This window comes from Numida meleagris, chromosome Z (genome assembly GCF_002078875.1).
Source record: "Numida meleagris isolate 19003 breed g44 Domestic line chromosome Z, NumMel1.0, whole genome shotgun sequence".
Taxonomy (NCBI): Eukaryota; Metazoa; Chordata; class Aves; order Galliformes; family Numididae; genus Numida; species Numida meleagris.
Window position 1 is genome coordinate 32,494,244 of NC_034438.1, and position 20,248 is coordinate 32,514,491.

Sequence of the window (20,248 nt, forward strand, 5' to 3'; positions counted from 1 at the left end):
AGATTATTGCTAACATGATTAATTCCTCCATTTACTTTGCATGGGAGCTGCAAAGTTAAATCACAGAGCGAATCTCTTCGTGCTCACTGGAATCACATCATAATCTAATGAGCTACTTTTGAGAAAAATCTTCTGTATGCTTCTTGCAGTTGTTTTCGTGCTTAGTATGTGGAAAGTCCTGGCTTTCTAAGAAAACAAAAAATAAAATTAAGAACTGTTTTTTTCATTGTTACTTGCAGTTCTTGCAAGCTACTAGAGGACTAGTATGACTGGATTACAAATTTAGCAATGCAAGATTTAATGCTCTTTTTTCAAAGTAAGAAGGAGATATCCAGTTCAGATTTCCAAGAAAGAAGGCATCAGTTATCTTCAAGAAAGAATAAAGATGGCCAGACTGAAACTAAAGAAAAACCATTATCTAACATATGTCTTGCAAGATTCAAGAAAGTGTTCTGTCGTGAAAGGCTTTTTACTTCTAATAAATATGTTGAAGAACTTAAAATTTAGATTTTATGCTGAAAGAGTCCATGCTTAAATGAATATGTACAATTAAAGTCAAAAGCTGTGTGTGTTGGGAGATAACATTTCTTTTTAAATGCCTGTCACACAGGTATCTCACTTAGAATATGTTTGTAAGAACAAGTCCGATACTATGAAGGAGCTTCAGCAGAGCCAGGAAGATGCTATTAGCAAAATGGCTGAACAGATGAAAGCACAGGAAAGCTGTTGGCAGAAACAAAATAAGTATCTGGAACAGCAGTACTCAGATCTCCTTGGGGAAGTTCATGCAAGGGCACAGGTATGGTGCTGTGAACTTCTGATTTTTTTTCCTTGTAAATATTTAATGGCCTATTTCAGTAGTTTGAGCTTCTAACCAATTTCAGATTATATGGGAATTCTAGTGTATTTTAAAAATAATTTTTAAAAAAATACTGCACCATACAGCAACTACGCTAGTATTGATTTCGCTTGGAATAGGAAACAAGTGACTATTAAAATGGTCCAGAAAATGTTTATTTCGGTCTAGCATTTGCAAGTGACTTTTTTTTTCAGAATGCTAAAGCTGTAAGATTTAAATTGCTTGTTTTAGAAATCATGTAGTACAGCAGTTACTTCTTCAGTGTCGTGCTTTGTAAAGACTGTAGAGTAATGGTGATATGGTGTCATGTGGGGATAAATTGAGGTGTATACATACTGAACTTAATTAGCAGTTACAGTGGTAGATTTCTGCAGTATTAAAGGACTATAACTGCAGTTGATTGTCTTTACAGTCACATCCCTTTAGATGTGTTTCAGTTAAAGTTGTTGTGAAATACAGGAAGGAAGGAAATACAGGAATGACTTGATATTTGTGACTGTCATATGAAACATGCTTCGTCAAAAGGATGATGTGTTTGTCTCAGATTTTGGATTTGGAAGTCCACACTCTGAAAACTATATTTATGAAGCATTCTTTAGGCAAAGCAGTTTAAGATTTTTGTCCATTCCCAAGAAATCACAGTAGATATATTTCTCGCTAGAGTTTGACATTTCTTGTAGGATATTGACAATACTAAAAATATCCATCTAAGTGGAATAAGTGGCATCTAGAGTTCCCTTGGTATCTTGTAGTTTAGTGTTATGAGATTGCTAACAAGACAAATGATTATGAAATAAGATTTATTTTGAAAATGACTTTTTCTTTTAGAAAAGAAGTAATGGTCTTACACAGTTTAGATTTCAACATGCTGTGGATGCTGCATGAAGCAAAGATCTGTGTAATCTGTTTCAGAACTGTAGTATATTGTGAAGTGCCTTACCACGCTTTGGGATGGTGCTTGAACGATCCATTTTTCTTAACTCATTTGTATAGGTAGCAAGACCGTGTACTTAAAGCATGGCTCTTTGTTGTGGGCTATGCATTAAGCGTGCCTTCTGGAAAGTGCTGTATCTGTCGACCTGCTGTAAAGAACTGCTGGGTTTCTAAGATGCTTTCACTTAGAAATATTTGTGCATGTTTTCTAAAGCAAGTTATGTAGGTGTACAAACTGATAGGGTTGGAAGCTGGGCAGTGCAGCATCTGTATACACAGCTTACTCAAATGAACTTTATTGCATCTTTGTTCTTTCTGAAGTTCCAGTTTGAATGCCTTACCGTTTAGTTTCAGTCTTGGAACACGACAGTCTAATTTCCTTTGAATTTCTGCCTTTCAACTTTGGACCTGCAAATACTGATTAAACTTTTATCTTTTGAGGTCCATAGGCTTCAGTGGATATCTGCAGTTAGGACTGTTGTAGACCTGACTGCCTGTTTGTTGTGAGACTTGTCTTTTCCTTATTACATTTTGATCCTGTTAGCCATATTAGTCTGGAAGATTGCTGCTGTGCTGGATCAGTTATGCAGATACTCTAATGTAGCCTTATTACCGTAGGAATCATATGTGAAGGCAAATAGAGAACTGTCAATTCAGATGTGTCTTAGATGTGTATTCATGACTTTATCAATTTATCTGAGAGCTGTAACTGCACAGCAATATAAGTAAAATATCTTGGAGATTGTTGTTTTAGTTTCTTAGAACTGAAGTGGAGAAATGGGACTTTTCTGAAAGGTTTCTTTTTGATTAAAATGGGATGTGGCAATATGGAGACAGTAATACCTTCCAGTGCTTCTGCCCCCAGCTAGTACTGTTCAGGGTCCCTGACTTCAAGGTAGGATCTGTAGTTTTTGGTAGATTCTACTTCACAACTATTGTTGTTGATCAGGTGAATGATGTAACCTGAAGGCAGTTTCCCTGTTTTTCTCTAAGGCAGAATTTCTCAGAGTTGCCTTAACACTGATCAGCAATAAACAAACTTTCCTACAGATAGTGCCCTGCTTTGTTCCTGGTTTCCATATTTGGTCAATGGATCTTAAAATGAATATCATTTTTCCTTGCCTTATGTAGAAAAAGCAGTCCCCTTGATGTGATAGTGTGTCACTTTGAAAATGTTACTATGCCTCTTCCTTAGCCTCACACAAATTATTATTTAGCCTATGCACAGTCTCAGAGGAAATGTCCTCTGAATTTTATCTAGCAGTTGTTGTTTGTTGTACAGACATTTATTAATCTGTCCCCATTTCTTGTGGCAGTCACTTAAAATAAGAGGGTTTTATTCTCAGATAGAAAAACATGTTTTAAGAGAAAAATCCTGTAACTATGTAGGTTGCTCCAGAAGCAATTCCTCCTATTTATTTCCATGGAAACCACAACAGATACAGAGAGCACAATAATACTGTTTGAAAGACCAAATTCTCAGCTACAAAACACTATTTTTCAACATAGTCACCATCATTAGCTATGTATTTTTGCCAGTGATAAACAAGAGCCTACATACCACACTTGTAAAAATCTGCACCAGTGAAAGTGACCCACTGTTTCACATCTGCTATGACAGTGGTGGTGTTAGAAGAATGTTGCCTGTGCAGTCCATCTTTCGTTGGCCCAAACAGATGGAAGGTAGAAGGCTCCAAATCTAGACTATATGGTGTGTGTGATAGGACAGTCCAGTCAAGACTGGCATTGTGCTCCACAGTCTGGGGCCTGGCATTATCATGCTGCAAGAGAAAGGTTATCTTCTGATCTGGCCTGACTCTGGAAGTTTGAGCTGCCAGCATTGTGATGTAGCATTCAGAGTTGATGGTTTGTCCAGGTCACAGGAAATCCAGAAGGATCCACTTTCCTGTTCTGAAGGACAGCGCATATCCCTTTAGCTGCTGAAGATTATGTCTTGAACTTTCTCTTTGATGAGTATTACACATGTCACCACTCCAAGGACTGCCACTTTGAATCCTGCTCTTGTCACTGGTAATGATGCAACCTAGGACACTGTCACATTCAGTGTCATATTTGTTCAGTAGGTCCTGACAAACTTGCAGGTGGTGTTCATTCTGTTCCTGTGTGAGCATTTGTGGGACCCACCTGGCCCAAATTTTGTGATATTCCAGTGTTGCCACCATTGTTTCCAATGCATTGAAGCAGATATTTCTAGCACTAAGCACAGTTCCCTGGTTGTAATTTGTTGATTTGCGTGAATGAGGTGATCAAGCCATTCTTCATTCTGAGATGTGACAGCTGTGCATGACCATCCGGAATGTTGCTTGTCTTTCACAATGGTTTTGCCACTGCTGAAAAGCACCACCCACCACCTCACTGTGCTCACGTCCACTGTTTGGTCTCTGTAAATGTTCAGCAAGCACCAACGAATGCCAGTGGGTGCTATTTTTTTCTGCATGGAGGAATTCAGTGACACACACTTGCTTCATCTGCACTTCTGTGTCAGATGCCATTGTGTCAAACTGCCGCCTGCTGCCATCTGTCACTTGGCACGAACATGTAATGGAATAGTGTTGGGAAGGTTCAACCTCTCTTGCCATACCACCAACATCTGCCTTTGATGTCATGTGCCAACATAATAAAATAGGAGGCATTATTTTCAGAGTAGCCCTCATAATTTAAAATGTTAATTTCAACAGAAAAATATGATGTTTGCTAATGAGGAAGGGGGAAAAAGTCCTCTAGGGATAAAAAAAAAAAATGTATCTTATTGGATTTTGGTTTTTTTGGTTGTTAAGGAACTTTGCTTTTATGGTAAACTAGGCAAATTAGATAAAAGCTGTGGTATCTAGCAACTATATCAAAATTCAGTGTTTTAACACAGAAAAATAGAACAATTGAAATACACAAATATGTTCTGAAATGTTTCATTATATTTCTGTCTTTCAGTTCTGTTTTCTTGCCAAAATAAAGTGTAAGGACACAGAAACAAGAAGAATAAAACTGTGTTGGTAGTGGTGTCTGAATTTGTTGTTAATGATTCTTAAAATTAACCAAGTTTGTAAGCCAGTCAGGAATCCCTCAGAACTCAAGCACCCAAGGAATTTGGCTTGCTAATGTTTAGGAGGAGTATTCCATATTTCTTTCAAAATTATGGATTTGAGTTTCAAGGAAAGTCTCAAAAATAATGAAGTGGAAGTTGTAATTAATTATCAGACATTATTTCTTTTTTTAAAAAAAATCCATAGTCAGAGATTGTCTTGTTCACTTTTGCTTATTCCCATATAACTATAAGCATTTAAATGCTACCCTTTATAAAAAATAAAAAAAAAAAAAGTAAGCTTTAATTAGACTGAGCACTGAATGTTAGTATAGCTGCCTAACAACCCTATAGGGATCATACTTCAAGTTTGTTTACTCAGACATTGGCCTTTCACCTGTAATGGCCAGAAACCATAAGTTGTTTTCTAAATTCAGCTTACCTTTTCAGTTCCTTCCAGCCATGCTACCAGCCTTTTTTTTCCTGTAAAAATCAAACACTCTAAATAAAACAGTAGCTCTGAAAATGTTGTACGTGTTCGTACTTCATTTTAGAGCGTTCAAGTGACAAATGAGGCCTCTAAATTGTATTTTGTAATTAAATTGTTCTGTTATCTATTCTACTTATGTATTACAGGAAGTATTTTAATAAAACTCATTGTCTTACATACCAGTAGGTTTTATGAATGCTGTTTTCTCAACATCTGTATTGTCAAAGCATCTGCAAAGCTTACCTGCTGTTGTTTCATTTCTTCCTCTTAAAGAGGAATTTCTGTAAGTTTGGTCATGAGAGAGTGTTCTGTTTGTCTTCCGAATCAAGTTAAAATGCTTCTTCCTCTATCCAAAAGTTAATTAAATATTTATTTGGTCAAAGACACTTTGAGCTGTTTAGGTTGCCTTTTTACAGAAACATGGAAACTTTGTTTCAATTCTAGGGATAGCTTGTGTATTTTTTCCCCTTTTGTGTTTATTTGAAGAGGCAGAAGAAATTAGGTCTCTCCTGTTTGCCTGAGACCTGTAGCAAAGTTGACATGTGGAAATGTGGCTGGTAGATGCCGTTCTAGTTCTGTTTTTCCCACGTTATCCCACAGGAATAACCTCTGCCCCATTTTTAACAAAACTGTTTAGGGCTCCAAGAGAGGGAGCTGAAACTTAATATATCCTCTCTTTTGTTCATCGTTACTGACTTACCATTCCACTTTTTTTGTGTTCACCTGTTGTAACTGGAGTTTAAAAAAAAGTTTAACTTGAGCTTGTGGTTTCTTTATGAAGTGTTTACAAATTATTACTTCCTTTTATCACTGGATCCTGTTTAAACAATAGACTCAAGTGGTCCAATCACAGAGGACTCTCTGTGTCTTGATTCTGGTACAAGAACAAGCACATCATCAACAGCAAATGATGTGAATGGTCTAACTGTTGCCTTGGTATTCTGTAGCTTTTTGGTGTCGTCATTTTGCTACTTGAGTTTACTGTTTTTAACATCCCCCTTTCCCTATTTAAAGGCTTGGAGAGGGAAAAAGAAAAAGATGCAAGTTGAAAAAATCCGTGATAGATCGAGTAAAAATAAAAATATCTGTATTACACTGTTCTCTTCAAAACTCTGTTCTGTATGAGACCTAATTAATCTGTGAATTTATAAGTAGGGGGTTGATTACAAAGTAATTAAGAGATCACCTTTACTTCCCCTTTCCCAGCTGCTACCAATCTGTCTAGTTTTATCTTCCAGGGTTTTCCTTACTTCTTTCCTCTCACACTAACTTTCTTTTCTGCTTTGAAGAGCAATGTTCCTTCTGAAACTGGAACATGTAATTGCGTGCAGTTTGCTGAACTCTCTGTGTTCTGTTGTTGTGATTTACCTTCAGAAATCTGGAGTCCAGTTACAGTTACAGTTCATTGTGCAAATTTTGCTCATACCAATGTTTAGTTTGCATATACGTGTTTCTGTAGCTTTTTTCTAGGAGGCATGTTTTTCCTATATGGTTGACAGTTTTCTTTTAGCTTTTTTTGAGGTAAATTTTTTTTTTTTTTAATTTAAACCATTACCTTCAGTTAATATTTCTTCTTTTTTTTCCCCGCTTCCTTTATCCCAGGAATACCAAGAAACAGCAGAGAAAAACAAAGAAAAAATCTGTGTCCTTGAAAAAAGACTGGAGAAATTGGTCCTTGAAAATTTCTATGTGAAAAATACATTAACACAGATTCAGAAGCAGCATTCATCTCTCCTGGCAGCATGTGCACTATTGGCAGGAGCCCTGTATCCTCTCTATGGCCGATCATGTGCTATGTCTATACAAAGAGACCTTCTTCAAGATCAGGTCAACATTTATGAATTAGTCAACCAGGAGATTAGGACTCTTGTTCATGCTCTCTCGGGTATAGAAGAAGAGAAGGAAGATGATGCAAAAATTAAGAAACGAAAATTCAAAGGCCTGATACGTGTGTTCCGAAGAGGTGTGATTGCAGTTTTGGCAGCTAACAGACTTAAAGTTCTAGCCCAGTCTTCTAGTTCTCTCTTCTCACTGATAAATGGCTTCAAAGAGGGCACTGGAATTCTAGTTTGTGTAGGGGACTCCAAAGGCAAGCATAATAAGACAAGTAAGCTAATTGTTTTCTTGTTTTATAAATGTTATGTCAAATTACATGGTTAGTGAATAACAAATAATAATGTTAGTAAAGGAGTATAAAGTCTGATGTATTAACATCTTAACAAATGGAATTTCTGGATTTGAGGCTTCAAGATTTCTTGACAAATGTGATTTCCCCCCAAAGGAAACTACTTAGTCTGTATAGCTGTAACTTTTCTTTCAGTGCTTCACATGTGAATTCATACTGTTTGATATCTCTGACACTTGTATTATGTGTTTTTGTATTAGATACTACCATATATTCTGTTTTATCCCTTTTAGAAAAGATAACTCCTTTTATCCATCAGTTTCACAATTTTTTTCCTACTCAGAATGCAAAAAAGAAAGTTGCACTTTGATTCAGGTGAAATATTAGTACAGAATGTCTAATTTTTTTTTCTCTCAATATTATGTAGTCTTTCTGTTCCTTTCTTTTACCAAATTGCTTTCCCCTACAGGAACAAGTGATACCAAAAATGTTCCACAAAGTCAAAGGTCCATTTACTTTTCTGTTTTATTAGCTGTTGAAAAATACTTAATGTGGTCCAAAATGTGCTAAAAGAGGAATTAGTTTGTGAGTTATACACTTAGTTTTTGTCAATTTCTGGAAGAGTTAGAGACAGTAGTGTGCCTTATCTGTGTTACTTGATTTTATTGCTACCTACAATTCTCTTTCACAGGACACAACGAGGAAGGAATTCATTGTGTTGAAGCACTCAACTGGTTTACTAGTTCTGATCTCCTTACTGCAATAATCAGTTCTGTCACAGAATTACAGGATGTTATTAGCAAAACAGGTAAATTTAAAAATATATTATTGTAGTAGATTCAAACAAACAAACACATCCCATGAATTACAAAGTTTACATGGTTGAAATTCTTACTATTTTATATAAACTAGCTTTTATGAAGTCTTTTCAGTACATACAGTCATGGAAATAGAAGGTTCGAGAGTGTTTTTAGAAATCATTGGAACCTCTATATTGTGAGTTAGAAGAAATACACCTACACCATGCCGATATATACATGGCTAATTCTGAAAAATTTCTAGTGACGTTTTGAAATATTTAAAAGCTTCTTTTTATTTAAAGAATACTTAACAAAATATTTAAAAGCTGTTATTCTGTTCCACTTTTCTAACATTGAAAAAATATTTTACTGAAGGCCAACCTTATTTTTTTTTCTGATTTTTTTCCGATTTAAATGTGGACCCTAAAGCTGGGACATATTTAACATGGGATATTACTGCCACTGACAGTGTGAATATAATTTCCTACTGTGTTTTATAGGATATGTATCTAGAATTCCAGATGTGACTTCAGAATTTCCAGAATTACCAGCATCTTGAAAAGAATTGTCTTTTCATACTATTTTCAGCTCTTGTACTTGCTATTTTGCTGTTTCTGACAGAGAAATAAATTTCTGTCAATTTACACACTATATAGCAGTTTTCATCATGTTTTCCTTTTGTGTTCCCTCTCTAAGCAGAATCCTTTTGTCTCAGTTACTTAATTTTCTTAACCTGTCCTCACATATGTATTCTACTATGCCTATGGAAAATTTTAATGTCAGTCTTTGGATATGTCATCTCTTGATTCCCATCTGTTAATTGTTAATTTCTTTGTTAAGAGGACTAATATAAAATCTCATGTGGTTCCTCTGCATTACTGTTGTCCTTATTTGTTCTTTGCTACCTGGCAATTTCAAAGTCCCAGAATTATGTCACAGAATAATGGATATTGAAGGATATATAAAGGATATTAAAAGAAGGATAATTTACAGAGGGAAATGCACACTGGTATCAGAAGTCAGCCATTTAATCAAAAGTATTTTGACTGAGTTTCAGCTGCTCTCTTTGTGTCTCCTCTTGTTTTCTGCAACTTAAATCTGTATCCATACAAAACAAAGTTTGAACTGTTTTTCAGAACATTTACACGGTTTGTACTGCAAGTATTCCTGTGTATAGACTATTTAATAAGAGCTACAAATACAAAAGATAAACTCTACATCAGCATCAACATGCTGAACTAGTTAGAATGCCCTAGTCGTCTTTTACCCATATTGAAGTAGATGAGAATTTTGATAGACTCTGTTTAGTTGATATTTCTGTACACAACACAGTTTTTTGGTGTTTAGAATTAGCAAGAACCATGCTGAGAATGTTATAACTACAAACAATTTAAGTCATATATTTAGAGAACCTCAAGTTCTTACTGCTCGTATATTACTTGAAATTCTATTACTTATGGGATCAAAAGTCTCTGAAGAACCTTTGGTTCAAAAAATACTAATAAGTAATTTCCAGAAGTACTGAAGTGATAAGGCTGTGTAGGAATATATTTGAAAGAAAGGCTTGCATACTTGCTCTTATTTTCTGTAAGCCGTATTTCAAATAGGATTTAAAGCTGCAAACTGACTCAAGTGATTTTGAAAAATATTTGAATGTAAATAGGCAATCTCAGAGGCATTTGCTCTCTTTAGATCTTGAAATTCTAGCACTTCCAGATTAGACTATCCATCATAGGAGAGAGTAAGAACAAGGAAGAAAGTGCTGTGTGGATCTACAATATGAAATTGTTCAGTGGTCTTGAATGGGCTTTTAAAGATGACCGGGCTCTGAGGAGGTATTTGAGGCAGATCAGAGAACCCAAATCTGTTATCACACAGAACTGGAACTTTGGGACTTGTGCTTTGAGGCACATTATTGTGCTTTTAATTAAAAAAAAAAAAAAGTTTTTGCTTTAGCATTCATAATTGTTTCCCTTCACATTGTTTATTAATTTGGTCCTCACTCCAGTATGTCTTGGAATGATCTCTTATGTTCAGCTTGATTAGATGTTTTTTTGTTTTTTTTTCTGTAAGGTTAGTTTTGTAGGTTTGAACAGAATCTGTACTGAATAAATCAGAAAAAAGTATAGATCAAGTATTCTGAACACAAATATAATCAATTATAACATATACAAAGGTTTTGAAATTTAATCTTTCTGTTAATTTTAGTCTTGTGTAGTATTACTGAATTCATCCTGTTGACTGTTTTATTTCAGCAGAACAAAGTAAATGAGAATTATATTTTCACCTGTTAGTGTAAGGCATGTCACTTTCCATTATCTTTTTCTTGATTTACGTAATGTAAGAATTAAATGCTTTGTGATATACCTGCATTTATTTAAAACATGTATTATATTCTCTTCCCAATGATTATAGATACAGTTCCCTGTGGAACTTCATTATATTCTTATTTTATCTTTAGAAACAGTAACTTATATCAACTTATCTGTGCATGTTTCCTCTTGTCATGATTTTATGATTTTTATTATCAGTATTCCACATCATAACATCATGTGGAGCACTGGGAGTTAAAGAGTTAATGCTCCAGTTCCATGGATTGTTGATAGTTCCGTGTATACCACTCTTCGATGAAAATAAAACAGAGATAATGCTTTGATTTTCTTTTTTTCTCATCCCAAGAAAGTGTCTTAAGCTATGGGGTACTCAGCAACCGGAATCCTGGTTTTGAAATAGGATAAAAAATGATACAAGACATTTCCACCAAAATATTGTTATTAGTTTATTTTTCACATGGTTAAACTGGCGCTTCTAAACATAGGGGAAACAGTGGACCATCATTGGTACTGAGTACATGGGGAAATACTATATTTTCTGATAAGCAGACTATCTCATGTAAAAAGATGTAGATGGAAATGCCATGGAAAATGAAGCAAAAAGAGGTCATTGACATATCAGTGTTTTCATATTTACCAAAAAAATCACTTTGAAGGAGAGTTTTTTGGAAGATTCTTTTATGTCTTCTTATGTGTTAGGTAGTAAGCATAGTTCCAGTTTTAGGTTGATTGCACATAACATTCAAACTAATAATTGTCATTAGAACTGAAGAAAAGAGATGGTGTTTGAAACTGAAAGGTAGGACAAGACTAAATTTTATGAGTTAAAATGATAAAGGTAGCTGACCTTGGATGTGATCAGCAATAGAGAACCAACATAAGAAAAAGGGAGGAGCCTTGGCAAAAGCAGGAACAGCATTGCATTACCAGTTTCTTCTGGGTAAGATAATTTTTTCCTGTTTCAAAGGCTGCTTGGTTAACTGAGGTAAAATATAAAAATGTTGGACAAAGTTTTTAGCTTTAAAGACAAATAGAAGGAGACCTATCTAAGGAAATGAAGAAAAGACAGATTTACTGTTAACAGGAGTTATGGAGAACATGAACTCAAAAATGGTATTCCATTTTAATCACTGACATCACTGAAATGGTGGTATTTTGAAATAAAAGTAGGAGAATGGCTGTGAAAAAATACTATCTGAATTTATCATGTGCTATTTCATTTGTTTGCGTACAGACAAATAGGTTCTTATATGTGCAGGTGATATATTCTTTATGGTGAGAATCGAACTCTGAAGATAGCAATAATCTTGTTTTATTTGCTTTGAACCTTTGGCTTTATTCTTGTAATGTACAATAATAAGAAATTATTTTACTTATTAAAAGCTATCATTGTTATTTTCTCTGTTCACACTTTTAAGTAAATATTTTAATTCACTACGGCAACAGGAGATCTGCTGTACTACTGAATGTAAATAAGCTCTTCCATGCTTGTCATCTTACACTGATAGTATCACAAGACAAGTAATGACAGATTAAGACCTGCCTAGCAGAGGGAAAACTAAATTACAAGACTTTTATTAAGGCATAAATAAACCTATTAACTCTTATCTGGAATACCAATTAGTGGAAGGAGCACTGACAATTTTATTTATCAACATTATACACAATTATTAATTACAGACCTGACGAATCTAGCAGTAAGCAGGACATGTTGGGTGTGCTGGGGCCTTAAGTCCATTATATGAGAAGGATGATTACCAAAATCCTATGGGGAAATAAGTAATTGTAGCTGTAAAATTTTAATTGCCTTGGAATAAGGTAAATTATATTCTCTTGTCTCAGAATATAAATACTATGGCATTAAGGTACCAAGGCTCACTAATTTTGAACAGCAAATGATTTAGACATCTATGGAGGGGAGGGAAGAGGAATCAGAAAATGCTCAGAAATTTGCATTGTAAATATTGTGATAAAGTGATTTACCATGCGCTATAACATCTGATATATTTGACCAGGCTTGCATTTTGCTTGCATCAGTCTTACATTTTTTATAAATCACAAAATTTGAACACACAAGAAAGACTTAAGAATGCGTAGTGTTGGAGGAGAACATTAAAAGAGATGTAGAAAATAGTTATTTGTAAAACAAATAATATTCTTGATTCTGGTCTTACCCTTCCTACCCAAAGATTGACAGAAGTAGACTGTTTAGTGGTAAATACAGAATTTGTTCTAAATTTGCTCTGATACATTCCCTTGTCCTCAGTCTTCCATTATCTAAGGCAAATTTCCTGCTGATAGATGCTTTTTGTTGTTACTTTTTTTCCTTCTGAAAAAATGAGACTAATAACCTATTTGATGTTTTGTTGTTATTTCTTAAAGATCCAAAGTCTTGTCTTTCCGGACGCTTACTTGTAAGTGCAGCCAGGAACTCCTTTTCAAAACTTATGGACAAGCTTAATGTAATAATGGCGACTGTTCCATTAGATAGCAGCAGGAGTGTTACTTACATGGAGAAAAACTCCTTGATACAGAGGCTGGCTCATGGACTTCATAAAGTAAATGCACGAGCCCTGGAAGCTGGATTGTGTGACAGACTACCCATTATGGTATGCATGTTTATAGTGCTACTTCATGTAAACAGTATGTTCACAGCATAAGTGTTACGGTGAAACTCTCTTCATAGTGCCATTAATTTTGTTTCAAATTTATGAGTCAGTTACATTGAAGTCAGCTATATAGGGCATCAGAATTTGACTTGCAACACCCTAAAACATCATGCCCTGAGTAGATCTTTTCTTTTAAAGTCTAAGAATTTTAAGAAGGAATTTGATATATGCAAGAAAATGTTGAAGTTCTAACAAAATTATATTTGATTTATAGGAACAGACTTGCTTTTCAGCTACTAAATGTTAAGGTTCTTTTTTTTCTGTTAACGTTACCTTCCACTGAAGATAACCTTCTCCTCTCTAATAAAAATTAAAGTTTAAGGTCTCTCTCACAGAGTCTTTTATTGTGAGTCTTACATGAAAACAAGATACTTACCTGAAAACAAAATTTTCAGTAACGCTCAAAGGTAGGTGAAATGGGTTCATGTTTTTGCACTGACATACATCTTCTAGAAATGGAAGACAAGACGATAGTTTTGCATAGTTTTCTTGGATATTAACTGTTATTGATTTTATAAATAACGTATAAATATAAAATTGCACACTTTCATAGCTCATGAAATTCTTTCCATTTACCAACAGAAAAGCATAGCATCCTTGCAGAAGCAAATATTTGAATTTACACAAAGACTTCATACAGTAGAGGTGGAACGCCGCTCACTGTGCCTCGAACTTGCAGAATTCAAGTGGAATTTCAGTAAGATGAAAAAAGAGGCTGATAAAGCCCAGAGCCTGAAAGAGCAATTAAATTTGTTTAAGCAATCTGTAAGTATATTTGATTTAGAAGAGACTGCTTGCAAGAGAGTCCTCCCTTTTATGCATTTTTTTTCATTTGTATTCTTTTGAAAAACAAGTACAAAGCCAATCTACTATTAACAGTATTTTCCAGAAAACGTACCTTGTAAATGTCACTAAACCATAAGCTAATTGTATTTAGACGTATCTTCTATCCACAGGAATTTCACTTTGGTTTGCAGAATAAGGTGTTTTGTGTAAATTACACATTTGGATTGCAGCAGTTCACGTTTAGTTCCATATGTTGAAAATGTTGTTCTTATTTGTATGCCCTAAAAGTATTTATAGATTTAACTTCAAAAGAAGTGGCTAGGATGAGGATACTGAATAAGTATGTTCGTGACAAACTCATAAACAATAATGTAATATTTTACATTCTGCATTTATATTGTATTGAAAAATAACAAGAAATGATTCTGTAGCTACATTCGTCAGAAGAGAAAGGCCAAGGAGAGTGTTCCCCCTCTTATAAATGTGAGGGGAGAAGTGGCTTCAGCTGACTTGAAGAAGGCTGAGGTACTCAATGAGTTCTTTGCCTCAGTCTTCACTGGCAGTCAGGCTTCCCACACCTCTCATGTCCCTTTACCTCTAGATGGGGACTTCAAAGAGCAAAATCCCTTTCTCTGTAAGAGCAGATGAAGTCAAAGATGACCTCATTAGGCTAAATGTGTGCAACTGTATGGGGCCAGGAGCTGGTTGATATTGTTGTCAAGCCACTCTCCATCATATTTCAGAAGTCATGGCTGTCAGGTGAAGTCCATGGTGACTGGAAAAAGGAAACATCAATTCCATTTTCAAGGAAGGGTGAAAGGAAGACTTAGGGAACCACAGGCTGGTGAGCCTCACATCTGTGAGGCTTGGGAAGATCATGGGATGGATCTTCCTGGAAGCTATGTTAAGGGACATGTGAGACAAGGAGTTGACCCAAAACAGCCAGCCCACCTTCACTAAGGGCAGATTGTGCCTCACTGGTATGGGAGCCTTTGATTGCTGGAGTGACAGTGTTGAAGGACGAAGCAAGGGAACTGATGTTGTCCAGCTCCACTTGTGCAAGACCTCTGATGTAGTCACACACCACATTCTTATCTCTAAGCTGATGAGGTATGCATTTGAAGGCTGAACTATTTGGTGGATAAGGAATTGGTTGGATGATCGCTGTCAGAGGATTCTAGTCAGTGGATCTATTTCCAGGGGGAGGCCAGTGATGAGTAATGTCTGCCAGGGGTCTGTCTTGGGACCCATGCTCTTCAACATCTTGATCAATGACTTAGACAGTTGGGTTGAGTACACCCTCAGCAAGTTTGCTGACACTAAGCTGAATGTTGTAGTTGATAAAACTGAAGGAAGAGATGCCTGGTGAGGCTTGATAAGTGGTCCTTTGTGAACCTAATGGTGTTCAACAAGGCTAAGTGAAAGGTGCAACACCTGGGTTGGGGCAATCCCAGATACGTGTAAAGATTGGGAAGAGAACTCTTTGGGAGCAGCCCTGTAGAGAAGGACATGGGGGTTCTGTGGGAAAGGGTCCAGAGAAGGGCCATGAAGATGATCAGAGGGATGGAGCACCTCTCCTGTGAAGAAAGGTTGAGAGAATTGGGCTTGTTTGTCTTGGAGAAGAGAAGACTCTGGGGATACCAGATAGTGGCCTTCCAGTTCTTGAAGGGAACTTTTAAGCAGGAGGGGGATCCAACTTTTTGCACAGTCTCATAATGGTAAGGCAAGGGGGAATAATTTTGAACTAAAAGAGGGGAGAAGTAGGTTAGCTGTTACTCAGAGGATTAGTGAGGGAACAAATTGCCCAGAGAACCTGTGGATTCTCCATCTCTGGAGGTTTTCAAGGCTATGTTGGCCCTGGGAACTTGATCTAGTGGGTGGCAAACCCATAGCAGGGTGATTGGATCCCTTCCTATGTAAGCCATACTATGATTCTATGATTGTTGAATATTATGGTAGAATATTACTGTATCTTTGAGTATGGGTTGTATTATGGGCTAGTTAGTGCAAATTTCAGTGTGTCTGTTTCCTTGAAAAAGTGAATTTATGGGAAGGAAAAAAAATCAAAAAACCTTCTACACTCTCAGGTGCATCAGTGCACCAAATTCCTCTGACCCTTTGAAGCAGCCAGAGGATTTACCTAAGCACTGCGGGTCTTCTAACTTGTACATAGCACTGTCTGGCCAGAATGAGAAGAAACTAGAAAAAGGTTCCTTAAAAGCCATTATATAACAAGTAATGGGCATGTTCTGTGAGGGATTTAGTCTTCTCAGATCCTTACTGCCCTGGAACTTGAATTCTCTATCCCCAGTATGTCCTTTACTCCCCATCATCCTCATTCATCTGTGCCTTCAGTCCTTATTGAAGGGAGTAATGGTGGAGGTTGACTGGACACCTTTCTTCCTGTGCTTATCTTCTATTGTTTAAATTCAAAATTGATCTCATGTTTTAGCAGTTTGAGAAACTGGATGGATAAGTGTCCCTGTATATACTTTACAGGTGCCCAGAGTATAGCAATAATAGTCATGTCTCAGAATGAGCAGCAATAGCTGTAATTGTGCTCAAAGTTGATCTTGAGGTCTAGTTGGTAGAACTGTTAGTGTGACCCAATCAAAACACTTTGAAACAGAAAATATTTAATAGATGATTTCACTTATTTTTTGGCAGTAAAATGATTTTTTTTTTTAATTTATAAGGCTATCCAATCATCTTTGGTTTTGTTCTTAATGGTTTTATCCCCTTTTACAGTTCTGGGGCGCTTAAATGAAATTGTCACATTTTAGTTTGTCATTTAGATGTGGACGCTTTATTTCTTTCTTCTGAACCATAGTGAGCAGAGGAGAAATGATTCAAGGAGGCATTTACAGGGGCTAATATGATGCACACTGAAATGTAATACTGATTTTTTTTTACAACCTGTGTTAATTAGGATAAAATAATTAATGCATACTGTTTACAATACCCTGAATGCTTTTTTTTCTTTCAAAAAAACACAAAGTTGCCTACTGTTTAGTACTTCATGATCTGCCTTCATGTTTAAAAACCTAAGTGTTCATCTTGAGCATGCTTTTATTTTAGAATTTTGTACGCTAGCAAATAGAATTCTGGAAGTCAAGCATGTAAACAAATGTTATAGTTATGCAATCAAACACAATTTATTTCTCTTATCAGAAATTGATCGCTCATGAGAGGTTTGAAAGTGCATGTGAAGAATTAAATAATGCATTACATCGGGAGCATCAGGCACAAGTGCTATTGAATGAACAGGCACAACAGCTACAGGAGTTAAATAATAAACTAGAATTGCACTCCAGTGAAGAAGCAGATAAAAACCAAGTCTTAAGTGAAACTGTAAAGGTAAGATGATTATTCTTACAAAACAGACACCTGAAGTATACTTTTTTTGTGAATAAGTGAAATCCTTCAGGTCAAATAAAAAGTTGGGAGTAGTTTAATTCATACTGCTCAATCTATTGGAGTTCTGTGGTACTCAGAAAAGACTTTCAAGATGAAACTTTAAGGTATAATTTCCCTTTTCTGTTTTTGGGAGTGGCCAATGTACAGCAGTATCAGTAATCTGTGAAGTATTTTGAGCTGACATTATAGATATGAGATGGGAGTTCTGGCTATCATGAGGTGTTGCAGGCTAAAGGAAAAGGAAGAAATAAGTAAGTTTCTTTTATAGAGATCATTAGAATATTTTGAAATCTTGATTAACTCTTTCCTGAATATAATCTTAGTGCAAATAATCCATTTGCCCAGTTGTTAGGTGAGAGTAGAGAAAAAGGGCCTTTTTCATCAGAAATTAATTTTTCCCCAGGCATAATGAGTAATAAAGAAAAAGAACTTGTTATCAGCAACTCTGATAACAAATAAAGGAGCAGAGATGAACTAGAAGCTTTAAAATGAGATGAATAACATGGGAACAGCAGAAACATTGTGTTGACAGACTAATAATGTGTGGTGACCTTAGCTCTGCAGCTTTTATTTATTTTTTATTTAAAGCAAGCTTTGCTGCCTCTGCCTCTTCAGCACTGCTATTATTTTTCACCTCCTGGTGTTCTTCTGTGCTATGATAGTTCAGCAGGAAAGACCACTTCAGTGGTATTTGGAGAAATAAAAGCATTTACAATTCTGAGGAAGATTTAGAGAGGAAGTGATAAGAAAAATCAAGAGGCAGAATGAGAACCTAAAAGATGCAAACTACAAACCTAGTATAAATGTCAGAAAACATTGTTGAAAATACAGCAATGGAAGTGGATGTCAAGAATGGTGGTAGCGAAGCGTAACAGTTTGAAATGTTGTGCAGCTGAGAATGCTGAAGGATGTAGTAAAATTTAGTAAGAAGAGTTTTCATTTGAAGTATTATTTACTGTATGAGCTGTATCACACTAAGGGAGAAAGACAATGCAATTGCAATTTAACAGTTGGTTTTTATGGTTTTCATCTCTCTCATGTCCCTAGCTGTGGATGTTTCATTTCTATGTTAGAGTAAATTAAACTTGTCTGTTTAAGTTGGTTTGTTTGCTAATACTACTGCTTTTTTGTTTGTTTGTTTTAGATAAAATGAATTACATATAATCCATTAAGCTTGTTTGATTCCTTTGGAAATTTTTGATTATTTTTTTAAAAATGGATATTAGTATAATAAAGAAGGGAAAGAATAGAAGACAACTGTTATTTGAAATCTTCATTAGAGCCTACTCTTAATACATTGCTATATGATACTCCATCTTGATAAGTAAATAATTCCTTTGTATTTGTTTGGAGGAGATGAAACTAGAAGTCAATTGTAAGCATTTAAAATACAGGATAGAGTTTTAAACAAATCTATTACATGCATTGCTGGATACTGAATTAGATTTAACAGCTTCTGTGCTTTATTAATGAAACCTAGAACATATACATATATTTTTAGATGGCACTGGTTCCAAAGTACATTCTATTTCTGCAACCCTTAATAGTTGTTGGCTACTAGAATAACTTAACTTTAGTGTAAAATACTTGATTATAATTTACTGAAGCTTGTGAAGATACAGTAGCTAGTAGTCTAGCTGTTGTGATAGGATAAAGGCTACAAAAGCAAACAAAATAAGCCTTAAAGCTACAACTTCTATCACTTGCAGTTACCCTGATTTGTTTTTAAATGCATTGCTCTGTAATTTTTTTAATTCTTTCCATGGATGAGTTTGAACTAAACGTAGTTGAAGACTTGTTGCTGTATATTTGCCCCATGGTAACTGCAGCAATTAAAGTAAGTCTGTTATTAACTTCTGTTTAAATACTAAAAGGCTGATTGATGTCACAGAATTGTTGGGGTTGGTACAGATTTCTGGAGATCATCTAACTCTCCCTCTCTGCTAAAGCATGTTGCCTACAGTAGATTACACAGGAAAGTGTCCAAGTTGGTTTTGAATATCTCCAGAGAAGGAGACTCCACAACTTCTCTGGTCATCTTGTTGCATTGCTCTGTCACTCACAAAGTAAAGAAGTTTTTCCTTGTGTTTGTATGGAACTTCCTGTGTTCAAGTGTGTGTCCATTGCCTGTTGTCCTGTCACTGGGCACTGCTGAAGAGAGCCTGGCCTCATCCACTTGATTCCCACCCATTAACTATTAATAAGGATGGACAAGATACTCCCTCAGCTTTCTCTTCTCCAGGCTGAACAGTCCTAAGTCTCTCAGCCTTTTCTCATACTGAAGATTCTCTGGGCTCCTAATCTTTGTGGCTCTCCACTGGACTCTGTTTAGAAATGACCTGTCTTTCTTGAACCAAAGAGCCTGGAATTGGTCAAAGTACTCTGGATGTGGCCTCACCAGGGCAGGGCAGAGAGGGAAAATAGCCTCCTTCAACCTGCAGGCCATGCTCTTTTTAATGCACCCCAGGATACCATTGGCCTTCCTGGCCACAAGGCCACAATGCTGGCTCATAGCCAACCTGTTGTCCAGCAGGACACCTATGTCCTCCTCCGTAGAGCTCTCCTCCAGCAGGTCAGCCCCTAACCTGTACTGATTCAGGCAGTTTTTCCTCCCCATGTCTAGGACTCTACACTTTCCCTTGTTGATCAGGTTCCTTTCTGTCCAGCCCTCCAGTCTGTCCAGGTCTTGCTGAGTAGCAGCACTGCCTTCTGGTGTGTCAGCTCCAAGCTTTGTATCATCAGCAAACTTGCTGAGGGTGAACTCTCAGGTCATTGATGAAGATGTTGAACAAGATT

The 20,248-nt window shown here is 36.1% G+C and overlaps 1 protein-coding gene across 10 annotated transcripts in view; it reads left to right on the top strand.

Moving 5' to 3' along the window:
- CCDC171 (coiled-coil domain containing 171) overlaps nt 1–20,248 on the top strand; it is a 173,714-nt gene that overhangs the window by 69,946 nt on the left and 83,520 nt on the right. For all 10 annotated transcript variants that reach the window (XR_002433292.1, XR_002433293.1, XM_021380202.1 and 7 more), the window contains 6 exons: nt 611–799; nt 6,925–7,429; nt 8,139–8,255; nt 12,963–13,189; nt 13,832–14,014; nt 17,207–17,392. Coding sequence is in view for 8 of the 10 variants with exons in the window: in XM_021380202.1 (XP_021235877.1) it covers nt 611–799; nt 6,925–7,429; nt 8,139–8,255; nt 12,963–13,189; nt 13,832–14,014; nt 17,207–17,392 (1,407 nt within the window). In the remaining 2 variants the exon portion in view is untranslated. The remainder of the gene's footprint in view (nt 1–610; nt 800–6,924; nt 7,430–8,138; nt 8,256–12,962; nt 13,190–13,831; nt 14,015–17,206; nt 17,393–20,248) is intronic.